This window comes from Poecilia latipinna, unplaced genomic scaffold (assembly GCF_001443285.1).
Source record: "Poecilia latipinna isolate Pla-1442-1.1 unplaced genomic scaffold, P_latipinna-1.0 Scaffold1764, whole genome shotgun sequence".
NCBI classification, from domain to species: Eukaryota; Metazoa; Chordata; class Actinopteri; order Cyprinodontiformes; family Poeciliidae; genus Poecilia; species Poecilia latipinna.
This window is the reverse complement of record NW_015114380.1, coordinates 139,948-160,850: the sequence shown is the minus strand read 5'-3', so window position 1 is coordinate 160,850 and position 20,903 is coordinate 139,948. Positions and strand designations below refer to the sequence as shown.

Sequence of the window (20,903 nt, the reverse complement as noted above, 5' to 3'; positions counted from 1 at the left end):
GACACCCCCAAAGGTGGTGGAGAATAACCAAGCCAAGATCCTGTGGGACTTCCAGATCCAGACAGACAAGATGGTAATACCGAACCAACCGGACATTGTGGTGGTGGATAAAGAACAGAGGAAAGCCGTTGTGGTGGATGTAGCAATACCAAGTGACCACAACATCAGGAAAAAGGAGAAACTGGAGAAATACCAGGGCCTCAGAGAGGAACTGGAGAAGGCCTGGAAGGTGAAGACCACAGTGGTGCCTGTGGTCATCGGGGCCCTCGGGGCAGTCACCCCCAAACTGGAGCAGTGGCTACAACAGATCCCAGGAACAACATCAGACATCTCAGTCCAGAAATGTGCAGTTCTAGGCACAGCCAAGATACTGGAGGAGAACCTGAAGCTCCCAGGCCTCTGGTAGAGGACCCGAGCTCAGAGGATGAAAGAGAGAGAGAGAGAGAGAGAGAGAGAGAGAGAGAGAGAGACCACCCGCGGAGGGTGAGAAGGGGATTTTTATATAGTTTATATTGTTTTGGTGTTAGGTTTGTGTAAATAATGTTTATTCCTTGTTATATTGATTAGCCCTCTTCTTGGTATGTCTGGTGAAATTGTCCAGGATATAAAAGCCAGTTTCTTTGTGTAATGGTGTTGGTGCAAAAGTGATCTGCAGTTCTTTAATAAATCCACCTCAAATGCACTTTGTTGTCATTTCTCCTTTTAAATGCTGAGCCTTCACTGGTCAAAGTGACATATGCAGTTTGAGTTTTGGGAAAATCCAGGATAAATTGAAACTTGTGCACTCAATTACAGATTATAAAACTAGTTAATTCTCTTAAACAGCATCAACAAATATCAGGGCAAATATTCACTGCTTCTCTGCAACACTGTAATTGCTCTGAGTGGAACTGCATTGCATAATTTTTCCTTAGAAGTTTCATTGAGTGCAACAGTGTGAAAGAAAAAGCTTCAAACTGTAGGCCAGGATAACAGAAAAGCCTTTTGGTACACTAAAGCATGAACTACACTACAGTTTGTGTTTATTGGACAGGAGCTGTTTTACTCTGTCGATTAATCTTTTGATTAACAGCCTTTGCCTTTGATCCTCTCTGTTTCTCCTCTGTTTTTAGTGAGTCCCTTATTGTCTTTTTTTCTTCATCCTACCTCTGCATCACACATGCACACACACGCACACACACCTACACACTCAGAATAAATACCTCAAACCCAGCAGAGGTGGCTGCGGCTGAGAAACAACCCAAGAGGCTGCTGTCACAAGTGTTTAGGAGACACAAACTGAACTTTAATTGTTCTTTTTCTTGCCTTCTGTCAGGAAAACAGCTGTGTAGTTAACTGTAGTGCATCAGGTTAAAATGTGATTCAAGTTTTTTTTTATTTTATAAAAAAAATATATTTATTTTATAAATAGATGGTAGTTTAATCTTATTTGTATTGTATTGTATTAGTATTTGTAACTAAGTGATTATTTATTCTAAGAATATGCTATCTCTGATTATGTAACTATTTATGTTGTGAAAAATGCTCAGTCAGAATTCCAGTCAGTTTGAAACTGGATCTTTTAGTTATGTATCAGAATAAAATTAAACTGACACCACTAATTTTTCTTTATGTAACAACGTTTGTAGTTTTTCAGACTCTCAAGTATTTCATTTAAAAATAACACATTCTCCTCTGAAATGTCTCAATCAGCATGTTTCTGTATTCCTTTCTGTCATGTTCCTCTGAACGGAGGCTGCAGTCGCTTTTACAAAACACCCGAAGTGAAAAAGAATTATGGAAGGTTTTAATTTTCAAACTACAAAATCTACAATGCAGGAAAATGCATGAAATCATCTTATTAATATAAAACTTACTCGGCGTCTAACAGAAGGAAAATCTAAATCTCTTTACCTGGTACTTGTGTTGTTCTTTATTCAGTTTATTGGTCTGGCTTGTGAGAAGTTGTGCACAATGACATCAGCTGAGATCAATCAGGTGAGATTGATAATTGATTGAGTTTAACCTATTTAACAACTTGTTTCAATCTGTGTTATGGAACATGCTGGGAAATGTAAGCAGTCTTATGTAAATATTAAAATCAAGATAAATGCCTTCTAAGAAAGTGGAGACAGATACTTTCATCCTATTTCATGATATGTCATGTCATGTTTGTATTTTGCAGCTATTAGAGTCAAATAAAACTAGAAATATCACATTTGACAGCCAAGAGCAGCTGTTGCTTGATTCTTGAAACAACTTTTCAACAAAGAGCAGAGAGCCGCAGCTATGCTTCAGATTAGCGCCTGTACATTATATTGAAGTGCTGCAGACGTTTCATTAGCCTTCCTGGCACTGAGCCTGGTTGCTTTATACTGTGCGGGTTCGCTTGCATCCTTTCACAGCCTCTTCCTGGTCCCCTATGTGCCAATGCACTCTTCAGCTAATATTTTTTCGCTGTCTCTGCTCTGCCACACATGCATTTCAATGTGACCTCTTGGTGGCCTTCAGGCACTCAGTCTTATGGGAGCGAATCCTGCACCGAGCTCTTAGAGACAGCGGTGCCCCTCGGCAACTCAGTAATGGACATCTCAGGAAACCACAGGGGCTCAAAAGTTAATGGGAACATGTCCTTACAAAAGGCGCCACCGTCCCCTCTGTCCGAGGAAACACTTCTGTCTTGTAATATTACACAGATGACAGAAATAATAACTTCAGGCTGAATTTGACTTGCACTGCTATGAATAATTGGCTCCCTTAAAATGTTCCTCATTTTGTGCTTTTTTTTGTTGCGCTTAAATGTTTCAGAACATCATTTCTTACCAGACGACTAAGAAATCAACAGAAAAGGGTTTTAATTTATAATTTCATTTAATTAAAAAAGCTGTCTACAACTGCCAGACAATGTTAAACCATGAAATCATGCATTTTCTGTCATTAACCACATTCTTCGGAAAGTAAATTTTAATTTCACAAGCCACACCCACCAAGTAGCGTGAATAATCTCAAAAGCAACATATCATGACCCAATCAATAACCAAAGAAATACAAGACAGGTGAAAAACTACAGTAAGTCATTGATGTGTAAATGTGCCACAAATTCATTTCTAAGACTTTGGGACTCATGTGAACAGCTGTGAGAGTCATAATCTCCAAACAGAGCAAACATGGAAGAAGCTTCCAGAAGCGGCTGGTCAAAGTCTATTCCAAGAACACAGTGGAGACTCAACCAGGAGGCCATCGAAAGAAGCAGAACATCTAAAGCACCACAGATCTCCACAGAAAATTCATCCATAGCCCCAATAAACTATTTTTCTTTTTTTTTCTTCTTTTTCTTTATGAATGACAGTTGCTGCCACCTGTTACCATTAGATATTATGTTTAGGGATTAACCCTGCTGCGACAGACTGGCGACCTGTCCAGGGTGACCCCGCCTCTCGCCCGGAACGTTAGCTGGAGAGGCACCAGTGCCTCCCGACCCCACTGAGGGTGTAAAGAAAATGGATGGGTGGATGGATTAACCCTGAATAAATGAAATCATCAAAAGGAAACAATTTTGAATTCACGTTTGGCTCTAAGTAGTTTGACGATCTGAACAAGTACATCAGACAAAAGAAGCAAAGGCAGAAGAAACCTGAATGTAAAATATACTTTTTACAGCACTGTATCTTAATTACTGTAAATTATCTAATTTACCTTTATTTTTATACATAACCTTTAGCAGGATAACAATGTTTAGCAAGGAATGAGAATAATTAAATATAGTTTTGCAATTATAGTCATTAGACATTAATACTACCCCCACAAGCACACAGTGACCTCAGCATCTCGCTGAGATGGATTCAGGCAGCCAACCATGCATACTGTGATATGTTGGATCAATAGCGACAGCCCTCCAACATTTCTCCCACCATTTCTCCTCATGCCTCCCCCTGACTGACAGCTCCCATCAGTCTGTGTCCAATGTTTCCTGAGCACAGGGACGGAGCTGCAGCTGTATGCAAAATCACATTCACCTATATCCGTTACAGACAGGCAAATTGGCCCAAGTATTGAAAAACTAGCAAGTTTATTCTGTATTCTAAAACAATACATTTTTATGTTTCATTTCAGAAAGTAAGGCCTGATTTTACTCCAAGTTCAGTCACAATTTGGCAGTGAGAGAACTTGATTTTATTTTCTTTGACTAGACTGGATTAGGTGATCTTGTATTTCACCAGGTCACCTTGAGATCAAGCCAAAAATGCAACGAGCTGGCAAACTGCTTTCAAACTTTCGCCAAATTCTGCAGCACTAAAAGTAAAAGGAGGCATTATGCTTGCTGGCAGTACTTGTGACACTAAAGTCTGGAGTCAGGCTTATCTTTGCTTATTCTATACAGTCAAAATCTGTACTGACTTCACAGTACCCGTCTGCTTTACTAAGCCTGCATGTCTTAATAAATAAGTGTTTTTCTATAGTTTGTTTCAGTAGAAAAACAATTTTCCTGGAATCTAGTGATACAGCTGTGTGGTTTCCTAGAACGTGACTGAATAAGGTACAACTCAGAAAGATGTCCACATATGATGCACTGGTATTATTATATAAGGACTGAGCAAAATCAATAAATAAAAACTCCCTGAAGCAAGTGAAATTTTTACTGTACAACCTTTTTGTGATGCTTTCAAGGCTTTCTCTTCAGTCAAAGTGCCATTCATTCTCCAGCATAGACACAAAAGATTTAATGCAATAAAAAGTCCTAAGAACTTTGCTTACAATGAGTTTTTAATGATAAATATCATTACTGTTTGCATAAGCTGCTGGGACAGTATCCTGTGGATTTCTCTGAATATATTTGTTTATGTTATGCTTTAATATACATGAGAAATACTCCCAGCACATCTAATGCACCTGCAGTCTGTTCCAACTCCGCTCTGGATTTAGATAGCTGTAATAATAAATATGCTGCCACAAAGAAACTCTTCAAGTTCACCAGCTGAGATTAATTTTCAGGTCGCAATATTTTCACTTTATGATTTAAATATGATCATCTGCAAGAAATACAGCAGGCACCGAGGTAGCAGTCATCCTCAAATAAATTAAGTCTACAAAGTCCACATTATTACATTCCTCCTTGTGAACCTTTGAAACAGCAATGATTCTGAATAAACAACAGGATCTTTCACTACAACAGGGTTCTAAACTGATGTTCCAAATGTTGAAGTTCTTTGTAACCCTACATACAGTGGTCTGGCTCCTTTGATTTTTGTTTTACTAAGTGTTTTGTTGCTTTGAAAACTTTGCCCAAAATATTAGGTCATATTTAGTGGCAACCAATAGGAGGATCAGTGACAACAAGAGAAGGGGAAAAGAAGTAGAACAGATGGTAAGAGAGACAAAAAGGAAAGTGTGAGAAGACAAGGCTAATGAGGGAGGACACAGATGAGAGAAAAGAGGGACAGGCCAGAGGACAGTTTTCTGCATGTAATTGGCTCAACGCAGTGCGTAGACTTGCAGGTGGTCTCTCCCTGTCTTTGACCTTGAGTGCTTACCACAGGATGATCGTACCTTATGCCAGCTCAACACAGTGAGAGAGCAGAAAGAAAGAGGAGAGGGTGGGTGAGTGGGCACAGCGCTGACCCAAGCACATCTCTAGAGGAAATCACCCCACCCATGGGGGCTTGCACTGCCAACAAAATTAACTTCCAGTCTTTTTTTTGGCAAGCACAGCATGCAATCAAGCAAGCACTGGTATTGTTTGTCTGGTGAGTCTGTGCACTGCGCCACTCTCTGTTTACGTCCCTGTTATGTTGAGGTTCCAACTTTCTTGTGATTTTGTTTTTTTACTCTTTACTTCTTATTTAAAAACACTGAAAAAAGTTGTAACAATTAGGATTTATGTCTCCGCCTCTCGCCCGGAATGTTAGCTGGAGATAGGCACCAGCACCCCTCCCGACCCCACTGAGGGACAAGGGGGTTCAGAAAATGGATGGATGGAAGGATTTATGTCTTAATCTTTACCACAACTCATGTTTTAAAGATGGATCTGTGCTTACCAGAAGTTGACCAGGAAGGGATGCTCGAGGTTCTGCATGATCTGCAGCTCTTTCAGGACATTTCTCACTTCGTTGCGTTCCACACATTTCAGCTTGTTCATGTACTTCATGGCGTACATCTTCTTGGTGTCCTTCTTCTGCACGATGCAAACCTGTTGGGATCATATGAGGGTAATGCTTATTCTCATCAATGCTTTATTGCCCTGGTAAATGATTGGAAAATGTTATTAATATAATGTATAATGTGGAACTCATTCTGAAAGATAATGCATACCAATTTGACACATCATTAAAACATCTTCTAACAGCTGCCAATTAACAATTATCCAACAAAACTAGAGATGTACTGCACTGGCAGTGAAAGAGAGAGCATGTTTACATGGGTGACAAATACAAAACCAGCGATAATAGACTCTCACCTCTTTATTACCTGATTGGTTTATAAATGCCAACATCCTTATGAGATTCATGAATCAATCTTCATTGAATGTGGCACAACAAACCCTCAAACAATCATGCCTGCAGAAATCCTCAGAACATTTTTTCTTCCTTGTAATCATGAATTTAAAACGTTTCAGATTATCTACAAGTTTGAGTTTTAAACTTGGAAAAAACTTGGTGCATGGCAAGTACAAAAAACTGAGAAATGCAGTACCTCTGGTGTTTCAGATTTAACCCAGAAACACGTAAAACCCAGTGGAATCATGGCTTCTGGTTACATGTCAAATGATAGAAACACATTTTAGACTTTGATAAGAATAATTGCAATTTTCAGTGCTGCATTATGACCAATTTATTTGCAGTTGTTCTTGTTCATTCTGGGAACATCAATAATCCAATGATTGCTGCTGTCTAAGTGAGTGATCTCTGCACCAACTGACACAATGAATCACCCAAAGCCTGATCGCCTCACTTCGCTTCACTTCGCTTCACTTCGCTTCACTCTTCACATCCAACAGCTTGCCTTTCCTGTTATTAGGCTGATTATCTGCTGTTGGACTTGCACTGACGTTATGTGGATGTGTGGTGTGTTTGTGAGTGTGTGTATTTGTATACATTATGTACTTAAAACAACATACTGGGTAGGAAGGGGAATCACTTTGAAATATGTGGTTTCAAATGTTGTAGTCCAGCTGCTGTAAACTTAGATTTGTTTCTCTTGTGTCCCTGGTTCTTTTCAAACAAATTAAAAGGTAAACTTAGCTGGAATGTATACCATAATGTTGTATAACTGGATTTATTACTCTGTCTTAACTGGAACCCAGAAACGACAGCATATAACCCCAGTATTGGATTCTGAGGATTGGCTGCCAGCTTCTTACCGGATTTGATTTTAAAATTCACTTATTGGTTTTTATCTCCAGGACATTCTTCACAACCATTCCACTTCCAGAACACTTCGATCAAATAATAAACCGCTGTAATGTGTTCCCAGAAGCAGAGGAGACGGGGCATTTGCTGTCACTGCTCCTAATTTGTGGAACAACTTACCCTTCAGATCTGCTGATGGCCTGGAAAACTTCACATCACTCCTCAAAACTCATTTTTATTCTTTGGCATTTACAGAAGGCCCAACATTACAATTTGCCACCCTGTTTGTTTAATTTATTGTGTTTTATTTCTATGTATTTTTACTTTTTTTTTTTTTTTTACAGCTAATAGCTGTTTGTAAATTGCTTCATGAATAAAATTGACATTGAAATTAGTGACAGTTTTATAACATTGATAAAATGTTGGTTCCCATCGTTCACTGGGAACCAAATACATACACAATACACTCTGTGGATTTACAGCTCTACACACAGATGCATTTTTTATCTTCATCATCTTAGCTATCACAATACCTGATTTCTATTCAAATTTTTATCCATGAATGGATTCAGATAACTACTTAATGAACCATTTGCATATAAATCACAAGTTACATATCAGATTATTTGAGAAGGAAATGAAAATCAGATGAGAAAAGTGCTAAAATATTACCGTGTTGCACCCAACTAGACAAACAGAATGATGGAAAGCAAAGTGTACCGTTCTAAAGCCTGTGTGAGATCAGAACAAATGACTGTTGCAGTAGAAAAATGGTGCCAGTGTTATCTACCAACAAGGCACCAGCAGGAATTTGTGATACCATAGAATGAGAACAAAACGTGCCTGCAGGGACACTGCATGTTTTACATGAAGCTAGTGTTTTAAGTTCATTATTCGGGATACAAGTAATTGATTTAAATATGTTGAAGGTGGACAAAAGGTAAATAACTTTAACTTACCTTTCCAAAACTCCCTTTTCCGATAGCCCTCAAGATTTGGAAATGGTCAAAATTGACTGTAACAAAAAAAACAGAAAGAAAAAATTATTATGCATTGTCTGAAACTCAAAAAAATACATTTAGAAATTGTAACTGATGATTCTGATCAATGGTAAGTTACTGCATAGAAGTTATTGAAATCTACTGTCATTAAACCCAGTTCAGTTCTACAAGTACAGCAGGGTCAAGGTCCATACACATTTTTCAAGTCAAGGCTTGCAGGCTCATATTTTCAGAGTTTTCCCAGTACATTTTATTTCACTTCATAAGAAGAAACATAAAAATTTACAGTAAATCTAAGGTTGATACATAGTTTTAAGTGGTTTGAATATGGAACAAGTATACAAAACTGGACAGGAAGGAGATTAAAGATCATGACCAGATGGATGGACGGATGGACAGACAGACATAAACACAGCCAGAATGAGGCTATGCAGTTACTTCATAGTCAAATCCACTGTACATCAGAGAGTGTGAGGATCAGGCCCACCTAATATGATTAGTTCAGTCTAAACTGATTAGCAGGTGTCACTTAAATTTAAAATGACTCCCAGATGAGTTCCAGGGTCTCATGATTTCCTCAGCTGAGTTAAACGAGAGAAAGGCTGTCAAAGTGCCAATTACACTCTTGTGCAGATGTTGATTATTTCATGCCGTTACTCGAGTGTCCATCATTTACTTCAGCACATCAAGCCACTGAAAGTAAAATATAAACCTCCTCCCTCTCTTTTCCTTTGCTTCCTTGTGTGTCTTCCTGTAATCACATTATCTTACATCTAATCCACGAACGCAGCTGTGTCTCTGAAATCATCAGGACAGGATCTCCCAGTAGCTAAGCAGTGAAATGACTGTAATTACCAGAAGCCTCTATGGGTCTGTGTTGACTTTAGACAGTGGCAACTCTAAATCTGCATGTTTGTGATATGTGTGTGTTATATAGCTGGTCCCATGTGGACTATATCTGGACAGGTTTCGTAAACACCCCGGCACAGATAGTGTGAAACGGGGAAGTGCCACTGATACGTGACTAACGGAGCATAACATCAGCTGTCACATCCAATTGATCTAGTGGCTGCAGGCTAAATGTAAGAGTGTGTGTCCCTGTGTGTGTGCACAGTGTAGTGTTTTAAATGTCCTGTGGATGAGTGTGTTTTTGGTAATTGTCAATGTATGTGTAGCATCATTTGAGTGTGTCATCCGATGAGAGCAAACAACGGGCAGCAGCTGTTCCATCCTCTGGGACAGCAGCAGAGGGGGAAAACCGTCTGTCCTCGTTGTCATGACAGCAAGAAACAAACAGCCCCCATCCGCTTCCAATAGCCGATAAAGTGGCTGATAGAGAGGAGTGAGACAGAGGGAAATGCTCTGGCTGTGTTCCCATATGTGTGTTTGTTAGACAGTGACTTGATAACAAAATGAACCAAACACTGGAAAGCTGCTAAAAGGAAAGCACTGGAAATGTCCCCTCAAATCTTTGAAATGACTCTTAAGGGAAACCATGCAGCAGTCTTAGTGGACATCGCTTGTGCTGAAGATTATTTTGGTTCATGCCAGAATATCAGAGATTTCTGATTAATCTGGAGATCTTTAGCTCCTTCAATTCAACAAATGGGATAAAAGAAGATTGAAATTCTCAGAACAACCAGAGTTTATCTCCTTTTTAATTATTTCTTTTGTTTGTTACACAGCATATTTACAGAGATAAATTTTAACAGTTGTGTAGAATTTAGGATATTCATTAAATATTGAATCTTTATCAGGAATCATTCTCATATCAATCTGTAATTTTTTTTCTCATAACTAGAAAAAGATGATTTGCTTGCACTTAAGTTACAAAAATTAGGATTTCCTAATCCTCAACCAGTTCCTTTTGAATATTTTTATATCCAAGGCTCCAGTTTTCCTTTAGGTTTATTTTTTTTACAGATGGTCTTACATTTTTTACAAACACCTTCTGACAGAGTTCATCTGATGGAGAGCTGACCAGGTCCTCCAGCAGTAACGCATCCCCAAATCATGCCACTTCCACCTTTATGCTGTATATGCACAACCATAACATCTGCCTTCTGTCAGTGGTGACCCAAGTTTGAACGAAATGAAATCTGAATCCTCTTGAAAGAACACATTAACTGTGAAAATATTGGATTTGGCCTCCAGGTAAACATTAATGTCAGTTTTTTTCTTTCTCACTCACTTGAATAACCTGATCTGATGTGACAGAGGGTTTCTAATGTGATCGAACAGATTGAGCAGGAGTCTAGCGGTGGTTTAATCAGCACATCCAACACCTTAAAACACATCATCTCTTCCTACTCTTTCACATTTAGTTGCAATAAAACCACAAAGTTTTAGAGAAAGCATCTCTGAACAGAAATGTTCAAGGTTGGAACAAATTTCCTTCCTGGATTGCCCCGCTCCATCCATCTCCCCATCAACTGTGACCAGATTGCCTGCACCTGATGTACCTTATGAACACTAATTTTTAAGACAGCATAGATCGCTCTAAAACAATCTACTAAGGATAAACTTAATACTGAGTCATGGCTAAATAAGGTAAAGCCTCAAAGTTAAAATCTCATCTATTGATTAGCTGAAAGTCATAGCCTAAAGCCGGTCATGATTATAGTTTGGTCTAACATCAACAGAAATCTTTAAATCTGAGCTGCAACAGAATAATTCAAATCTATGGATAGGTTCTTTCACATGTTTTGGCTTAAATGACATTTTGTATTAAGTTAGGTGAATCTAAATGTCTTAAAATGTGGAGTAAAAGTAATTTTATGTCTGTCTCTCAATCTTTGTCTTATTACTCCAGCAAATTATCTGAGTGCCCACTTTGTGTCAGAACATCGGTCGTCTTTGGTAACTGAAATTTAAGGTCTGTGTCCAGCCGTGAATAAATTCTGGTGGCCACTAAAAGTGGCCAATCAATTAAGTAAGACCTCACATGGCTGCACAGTGTGGGAAGGAAACACACACACATACACACACACACACACACACACACACACACACACACACACACGCACGCACACACACCTGGTGACGTATGATCTGCAAACATCAAACTCTGGGGAGATAAACAAGTCTTGACAGAGTCTACCTTCATACAAACACCTCTGAAAAAGTCAGCCAGCACCAAATGACAGGATGTGGTTTGATCATTTACAGAAATTAAATGTTAACATTTCTACAGAAATTTTAACATTTAATTCATTTTTGTATCCTGTTGATGTGATAAACAATTTGTCCCAGCTGTATTGTGTCTCAGACACAACAATTCTGACGTTTCTTTTAGAAATTAACTGCTTTGGTAAAAAAAAAAAAAAAGTGTCATGGGTGTCAATAACTAAAGGAGAGTAAAGGGTATTGCTAGTCAATTTTTCTTTGACTTTATTAAAATGCTTTAGGTGTTTCTGTGCTGTGTATTTGTTAATTAAATAACATACTATGTACATTTTGCCGCAGCAAATGGATTCACAGCTTCACAGAACAACCAACAAGAAACTGTTACCAATATCACCTTGGAGTGACAGTGAAAAGTCAATTAGCATTTTTATTGCTACTCAAAGCAGTGATTGCATGATGGATGTTAATATGTATACTTAACATGCAGAGTACTGACACTTATCAAAATATTAGAATTGGAAATTGACATATCAAGAGATGAGAAGGAAGTTTGTTCCCAGTCAGTTTAAAAAAACGACTATAAACGTGAACACTTGAGTCAGGCTTTAGCTACGGTTTTGCTGAGGACTGAAGGCGTCCAGGCATTTCAGAAAGTTAGCTGAATCAAGTCAAGTTCATTTGTGTAGCACATGTCACCAAAAAGACAGTTCAAACCACTTTACATCAAACAAACATAATATAGTCAATTATGGAACAAGCAATAAATGTTACGTCTGTAAAAATATCCCAGTTTAGCTAGTTTGTTCCACAACTAAACTGGGCGGCTCCAAGAACTGGGGTATTTCACTTTATTAATAGCAAACATTTCAAAATGCTACAAAACATGTTTAGAGAATATATGTTAGAATTGACTGGAGTGGCAAGTTGTACAAACCATACATCATCATTCCCTCCATCAGTAAATCTTACTTGACCAGTGAAGGTTGTTACAGACGCTGTACTGTACCGTCCTGCTCAAATCAGTAATCAATACTTTCACAAACACATTGAAGGCTAAAAGTCGCCAGAAATCAGTTGGGTTGGTTTAGTTTCCACACCATAGCTCTCAGTTTATTTTACAACAGGAATTATTTCTGAATGGTTTTACTCATAAGTGACTGAGAGCATAGCAGTGTTCAGTGAGCCAGCTGATAGGCAGTGTACAGCAACAGTTGGGTAGAGGGAGCGCTCCAATATTCCACACTACATTAAACTGGAGAAAATGTCTGGTCAATCCAGCATAATTTATGGAATCTCATTAAAAAGAGTACAACATGATGGGAACTTTTAGTAGTTTTGAAACTACTGCATTTTACACAGTTTTTACCTTTGGTTCCCAAATATTGTGATTGGTGGAATCTTAATGAGTCTGGCACAAATCATGTTTGGATGATGAAGCTTCAGCAGAAAAAAAAAAAAAAATTAGCTAATTTATCATCATGTTGCTAAGATGCTTTCAAATGCTGCTTCTTCCTCAGCTCCACTAATTATATTGAAATTTATTCTAATTATTTTAATAATGTTAAACTGTGGCTAAGTTGATTTTAAGCTTTACTGTGAATTTGAAGAAAGAAAAATGTTACTTTCATCAAATTTGTCTGAATATTTCCCTGTTGTCTTTGATCTGCTGCAGAGAGGATACCACAGTAGTGTTTCATGCAATACGACTGTATTTAAATACAGGCTGCTGTCTGTTGTGATTTTATATATTTTAATTGAATGAATACATTGTGAACATTGTGAGATAAGCTTCTTACTTTAGGTAATAAAGGGATATTGATATTTTCTCTTGGTGATTTAAATTAAGCAGAACTTTAAGTTTTGTAAGTCATTTTTATTTCATACTGTTTTTGGAGTAATGATGAATCTACTTCAGTAGTGTTAATTTGTGCACAATTTTATTTTTACCTTCCTTGTCATTTGTTGTAAGCTGCCTGACTACCATGCTGGGAAATGTGAGAGAGCATGTCACCGCCTGCTAAAGAAGTGTCCCCCGTGCTGCCATGTTGTAGAAATAAACCTATGCAGATCCTCATCCCCGGTGTGATGATTATTATTAAAAAGCAGCACACAATATAAAACAAGTAAGATAAATAAAACAGGACTGGTGTGATAAAATTCATGCATAGAAAACGCTAATGAACATTATAGGTAGTGTTATCATAGCTTAAATAAGGATATATTTTGAATAAATTTCATCAGCTCATGCAGTGAAAAGTATCATACTGTAAGAATGATGCTCCATTCCTATTACATATCAATTCCACTGAGTCATAAGCTGTAACCCAATGAGGAAATACACACGTCAATGTTGAGCAAAAACAGCAAAGTAGAGTGGAATCATTAGGTTCCTACGACTTCAAAAGGAAAACCCTCTCCTGTCTCTGAAGCAGCTTTCATCACCAAGAAGATTACTTTGTTTGTGGAGATTCTTTATTATTATTCAAAGGTTGTGTCCCCTGCTTCAGTAAAGAAAAGAACTGTTGTATGTTTAGATTATACGGAGCCCTCCAGGGGACATGGGGAAATATGTTTTTCTTTTGCATTACCTCGCAAAACTTTTGTGTTCCCTCGCAATAATCAGTTCATGCGGCATAATTGATACTGTAAGCCTTTCTTACGGTGACCGCCGTAGTTTCTGCATTAATATAAAGTTATGTAAAGTTTTTCCATGAATGTTAATATCTTGTTGTGAAATATCTGATGTTTTATATCTTTTTCTTTAGTATAGAAAGGCACCATAAACCTATTATACAAACAGAAACTTTCCTTAAGGAGGAAAGAAATAAAAATACATCCTAATTTGGACCATTTCTGAGTTATTATCACAGGGTAATACGTCATCTGACAGTTTTGATTGTGTCTCTGTTGTGTTCTAGTCTGAATGGTTTAAAGGGCCGTTTTCATGTTCAGTTCCATCTCAACCTTAGCAGACATAAACATACAGTAAATAAATCCACTTTCAATCAGTTTTTTACACCAAAGAGTTAATAATAATAAACAGGTTTTATTATTATAAAACATGGCAGGTGGTAGAGGGCGGCACCGGGTTAACTCAGGGAATCTCATCTGTTCGTGTATCAATCAACTCCAAACCTCTTCTTTGTTCTGTCACAATTATCGATTTATTTCATTTTGATCATGATGCTCCAAACTTTGCGAGGACTGACCACCCGCTCACCCGATTCCTCATACACACAAAGCCACCATGCCAGTCACCTTTCCATTCATACTTGATGACAGCCACGCCCACATGGACACGCCCACCACCAGGTGTCAAAGCAGCTGCTCTTGTCAGATCAATAATTACTTATTTCATTCATATTGCTCTTACAGAGCCTCAGTGAAAACTTGTTTATTATTATTAACTCTTTGGTGCAAAAGACTGATTGAAAATCGATTTATTTACTGCATGTTTATGTATGTTAAGGCTCAGATGGAACGGCACAGAAAGCAGCCCTTTAAACCATTCAGACTACGAACATAACAGAGACACAATCAGATGACTTATTACCCCACGATAATAACTCAGAAATAGTCCAAATTAGGATGTATTTTTATTTCTTTCCTCCTTAAGGAAAGTTTCTGTTTATATCATAGGTTTGTGGTGCCTTTCTATACTAAAGAAAAAGACATAAAAAGTCAGATATGTCACAACGAGATATTAACATTCATGGAAAAACCTTACATAAGCTTGTATTAAAGCAGAAACTACGGCGGTCACCGTAAGAAAGGCTTACAGTATCAATTATGCCGCATGAACTGATCAGTAGATTATTGTGAAGGTACGCAAAACCTTTTGTTAGGGAGCGCAAAAGAAAAAAGTTTCTCCATGTCCCCGGGAGGGCTCCATAAGATTAACTGCTGCATCAATCCAAAGTTCAAAAAAAGTAAAGGCAAATTCTATATGTGGCATTTCCAAAATTTAACAGCAGGTGTTCATTCTATATTTTTATATTTTTGGATATATGGTATAGATAACTGTATTACAACTTTAAAATCTAAAATATTTTTTGTGGCAAAAATAATTGTTTCATTTCTGTTTAAAATAAAAGCAATTAAACTGTGCTAAATTAAAATAGTATTTTTTGCAAACTTATCAAATAATGCAATTGCACAAAAGGCACTATTAGCAATTTGCTGGTCTTTAAGCTAAACAGCCGTTGACTGTTATGTGTTCCTAATTTTGTCAGGTAGCAATAACACTTTGATGAGGCAGCAGGAAAGATGCTGAATGCTGCATGCACAACCTGTCAGTTCATTTGTGGGCAGTAAACAGGAAGAAAAATACACTGAAAAGAATCATCTGGGTTTTAACACTCACCCTCATCCGTGTCGTCAGTGACCGGGGTCTTGCTGGACTGTCCGAGTCCCATGGCTGACTGCTCCTCGCACAGATCGTCCTGCTCTTGCTCAACTCAGCCTAGTTTGGAGCAGCTCTCCTTCATAGCCTGGTCAACGGCTCAGCGCACTGAGAGACTCATGGGCTGGATCCCGTTTTGCTGACTTAAAGTGCTTCTCTTAGGCCACACATCACTGCACAAACGCAAACACACACAAAGAGAAGGGCTGGGGGTGTTGAACTATAAAGCCACCAACACACACACACACACACACACACACACACACTCACTCTCTCACAGGGAGAACCCCCTACGCTTGCTGTCTGTCTTCAATGGTGCTTTAGACGACTGCAGGCAGACGGACAACTCTTTCCAGCAGAGAGGAGGAGGGTGGGTGATATGCCTGTGGCTATGAACCTCCTTTGACTGGGAGTCTAACCTGTGAGGGGAGACAGGGAAAACCTGAAACCAACAGCTGATTGGAGGGAGGCGGGACAGAAAGGAGGACAATGAGGAAATGGTACAATACTGATTTTCTAGACACTAAGACATCAATGTTTTAAAAAGCTCAGACTTATAGAGGAAACAGGGCTTTCTGTTCCGTTCTCTTTAGTCTTCATCTTTCCTTTGTCTGCCATCTATCAATTATTTAACTTCCATATTTTAATCAAAAGCCCATCCCAGAGGAGCACTGTCTGCAGAGCATGTGTGAATAATGGTAGAACCAGCTTTCCCATTAACAGCATACAACTGGAGGCTTTTGATTTACAACTTAGTGCACTATGAACGAAAATAATTCAGGCTGTCCTCACAAAACTGTAGGAGTTAGAATGAGATTTTGCTTCCTGGCCAGACAGACCACTGGCACCTAGTGTAGATCTTTTAATGCTTTAGCTTAGATAACTGAATGCGTCTTATCCATAAACTCCTTTGGACATTTTCCCTGAAAAAGTTTTCTGTTGCTTCACCTTAAGATAAGTAACAGCCTATATTTTTAGTGACATTATCACAAAGATGATGAAGACTTACTGAAAGTCTATCAGGGGTTCCACAAGGTTCAGATCTTGGTCCAATATTGTTTTCTTTATATAAAAACATCTAAGGATTGTGAATTTATAATTTGAACCATTGTGATTTTATTTTACAGGTTTTATAACTGTATAATGGTCAAGAGAAGGAATGTTTATTTTTAAATATCTGATATTTAACCAAGATATAACTTGCCATGTAACATTAGCATTTTATCTCTTTTGAGCAAATATTAAGTCCTTGAGATTTTATTACAGAAATAGGTCCGGCTTTTATTTAATGTAAATTGGAAATATCAAACCTTTCCTTGTTGTTTTCCGAGATAAATTCACTTCTTTGTGATTTTTGCTTATTTGAATTGTGCTGCAGCTGCCTCTGTCGGGTCTGTCTGGCAAACAAGATGTGGGATCTCAATGGGACAAAGTTGAATAAAGAAAACTGGATTAAACGGAATGGGTTTATAATAATGTAGCCTGTTTACATTCACCCTTTATTAGCTGACACATCCAGAATGCGTCACCACCGCACGTCCGAGCATCCTCTCTGAGTTAAATTAAATATTCAAAAACTAGTGCGGGACGCCGCAGTGCTGAGATCCCCGCAGAGGACACTGTGCTCGGAGCCCCTTATCTGATCTGAGAACATGCGCTGAATAGAAAGTACCCCGTGGCAGCAGTGGGGTGCACCTACCTCCTCAATACTGATAGTTGAGCATGACACCGCTCCAAGCCGAGCTTGCTGCAGAGAAACCGTAATGCAACAGTCCAGCTGAAAGCAGTAGTTGTATTCCGGACGTTGCTGCACCGGGACACCTGTCACCCGAAAAATGGGTCCGCGCAGCGGGACGTGACTCTCGGGATGCGGCGCTGGAGTACAATGCGAAATCCCGTTCAGCGTCTCTGAAGGACAAAGGCTGCAAAAACTGGGATTTTTCGGTAGGAGGAGTGCGCCGCACGTTGCTCTGATGCGCGACTGACCTCCACATCGCAGCCTGAGTGAATAGGTTGGCCACCAACAGCCGTGTTTCCACAGGGAGGCACGTTTCATTAGGCTCCCCGCTGGGTCCCGCTGTGGCCACGGGGCTGAGGTTCCCCCGTGGGGCTCCAAACACATCAACATGAGAGGAACCCCCAATGTGCTTCTTCACAAATGTTATGTAAATTTCACCTAGTGATGATGTAACATGTCATTCTGAAAATGCCACAATTCATCACCTAAAATAAATGTGACATGACCTTATGAGAACTTGTTTACATCAGTAAGTAAGTGCTAGGTTGTATTTAGATCTGGTTTTAAGAATGTAAATCACTAATTTATATTGTGAGTAAAGACAGAAACCCTAAAATCAAAATATTGTTTCAGTTTATGTGGAGCAACGCATGTTGATGATCCCTTTAGAACAGCGCCCCCTACAGCAAATATCGGGTTGCCACCTCGCACATGTGCTCTGCTGAAAGTCAATTTTTTTGTAATGTGATGAAAAATCTTGCTATTGTAAAATCCTGTAAATTTACACTCGGCAGTAAAACTATTTATGCAGGAAAAACAAGAATTCAATGCAACTCTATACAGTTACTCTATGTTTCAAAATAATTTTCCATATAAAATATAAATATAGAGTTTTTATTGTGTGAACATCTGATGCTGCTGTTGCAGTTGGATTTCCCCTTTGTGTGACAATAAAGGATTTTCTATTCTGTCTTTATTCCAATATAAAGACAGTTTTATTTTTTTTATTTTTTTAGCTTGAACAGTGAAGTCAGCCTCCTGAGTCAATACTTTGTGGAACCATCTTTTACTGCAGCTTTAAGTCTTTTGGGGTATGTCTCTTTCTCCATTCACCTTCTATAAGGCAAGCTGAAGATTTACATCTGGAGGTGTGTTAATGAACCCTTTTTCTGCAGCTCATTAGGTTTATTCTCATTGTTCTGTTCCATATTTGCCTTTCATTTCTGTAGTGTAGGGAAGCAAAGTCATTCCAGGATCATCCACCCCTGTTTGTAGCACAAGAACATACAATCTGATTACAGCTCGTGCAAGCTGATGTTTGATGCATATGGGAATCCTGCACGAGTCTCTCAGCTTCCACATGCACCCCACATGTCTGCAAGGACTGCAAAAATTAGTGCAATGACCCAGAAATGAAATTATTTAATCTCACTCAAAACATTGCAGATGCTCCTGCCACTTCAGCATTCTGGATGCTTGAATTTGAAAATAAAATTGGTACCATGACAAACCTTTTCATCACTTTGACTAATAATTATCAAACCACTAAGAAGGTGGTCATAGATCATGGAAATTCCATTGCTAAATGGTCTGTTGATCCATCTTTGTGAAAAAAAAAAAAAAAAAAATGAAACAGGACAGAAGCATCTCAGCAAAAGTAAAATGTTTCGTCCTGACAGAAGAGAAAACTTGAAAATCTTAATTTTTCATTACATTTTTTATAGACAAGCATCCATGGAAAGATGTTTGAAAGTAGCTTTAGTTTTCTGTCACATAAAGTATTGCATGAGTCTCATCTGATCTTTTGCTGAGTCAGTAATATAGTATCCCAGTGAAATGCAAGTTTGTGGTTTTGACATAATGTGTGAAATTTCAAACGAACATTTTTGCATTGCCATGCTTCTACTGCATACCTTTGAAGCCAGAACTTTTCTTTGCTGCATCATAATTTGTCAGGTTTTGGGCCATTTGTTTAGCCCACCATCATCCATTAACTTGTGCTGCCATTAACTACAAACTGTAAAACACATCCATCCATTAAAAGGACTGCACACTCACCTCAGTCCCCTGTTAATTCAGTGGCCCAAGGTCAGAAGGAGAATGGCTGAGTGGTGGGACTGAGGGATGAATTATGCTGACGGTGCACACTGCTCATTTTTTCCCCCTTCTTGCTGTTCAGTCAAGCCAAAGCACACTGTGTGTGTATGTATGTGTGAGAGTGTGTATCATCCACCTTCATACCATACCATACCATACCATACCATACCATACCATACCATACCATACCATACCATACCATACCATACCATACCATACCAACTTTATTTATAAAGCACTTTAAAACAACCACAGCTGATACAAAGTGCTGTACATTAAAACACAACATAAAAAAAAACATAAAACAAAAACATACAATTTAAAACTAGATCCCGCCAGAGTTGAAAGCCAAGTAAAATAGATGGGTTTTAAGACGAGCTTTAAAAGTGGACGGTGAAGGGGCTTCTCTGACCTGCAAAGGCAAGTTGTTCCATAAATTGGGGCCCATGACAGAGAAAGCCCTGTCCCCTCTGAGCTTCCTTCTTGATCTTGGTACCTCCAAAAGCAGCTGATCTGCAGACCTGAGAGACTGATAGGGTGAACAATGAACATCTCAGCATGCTATGAAAAGTGACAAGCATCAGTAAAAACCATGCCAATCCCTTATTGGGCTTTTGGCAGTATCAGTAGGTGTGCTCGTCTTTTGGATGGAATGAGTGATGACTGTGTCATGTTACACCTGCAAGAGACAAAAGAAAGATTCTTACCAGGTGGGAGGCCTCAGCCTGTTCCACTGCTGTCATGTTTTTGTAAGTACATGAAATAATTTTGACCTGCAAAGTGAAGCATTGGTTTATCAGATTTAGTTGTTTGATTTTGAGCAACAACTTTTAACTACTATGGTAGCTGAACAAAATGAAGCTCTGCAGGAAAGTTTCTTGAAAATCAGTCCCACCTAGTGGATGAAAGTCAGAACAAAAAGTGTCTAAGATAACAGCAGTACAGTCTGGGCTTTATTTGGCTGAGAACATCAGCCTGTATTGTTAGAAAGGACAGGTGTTATTTTTTACTTTAGATAATGCAAATGCAGTCATGATAAACAGAACGTATATTTTAACATATGCTGGAACATACATTGAAAGCAGTTGGGTTTTGCATGGCTCTAAAATAAATTAGAATATATATATATATATATATATATATATATATATATATATATATATATATATATATATATATATATATATATATATATATATATATATATATATATA

General features: G+C 38.4%; 1 protein-coding gene across 1 annotated transcript in view; it reads right to left on the bottom strand.

The window, feature by feature from the left end:
* Nucleotides 1-18,177, bottom strand: part of stk32a (serine/threonine kinase 32A) — a 53,680-nt gene extending 35,503 nt beyond the window's left edge. Inside the window, exons 1-4 of the mRNA XM_015060996.1 lie at nucleotides 17,554-18,177; nucleotides 15,816-16,273; nucleotides 8,285-8,340; nucleotides 6,015-6,166 (exon numbers count right to left, since the gene is read on the bottom strand). Coding sequence (XP_014916482.1) covers nucleotides 6,015-6,166; nucleotides 8,285-8,340; nucleotides 15,816-15,867 — 260 coding nt within the window. The 5' untranslated portion in view covers nucleotides 15,868-16,273; nucleotides 17,554-18,177. The remainder of the gene's footprint in view (nucleotides 1-6,014; nucleotides 6,167-8,284; nucleotides 8,341-15,815; nucleotides 16,274-17,553) is intronic.
* Between the last annotated feature and the right edge of the window lie 2,726 nt (nucleotides 18,178-20,903).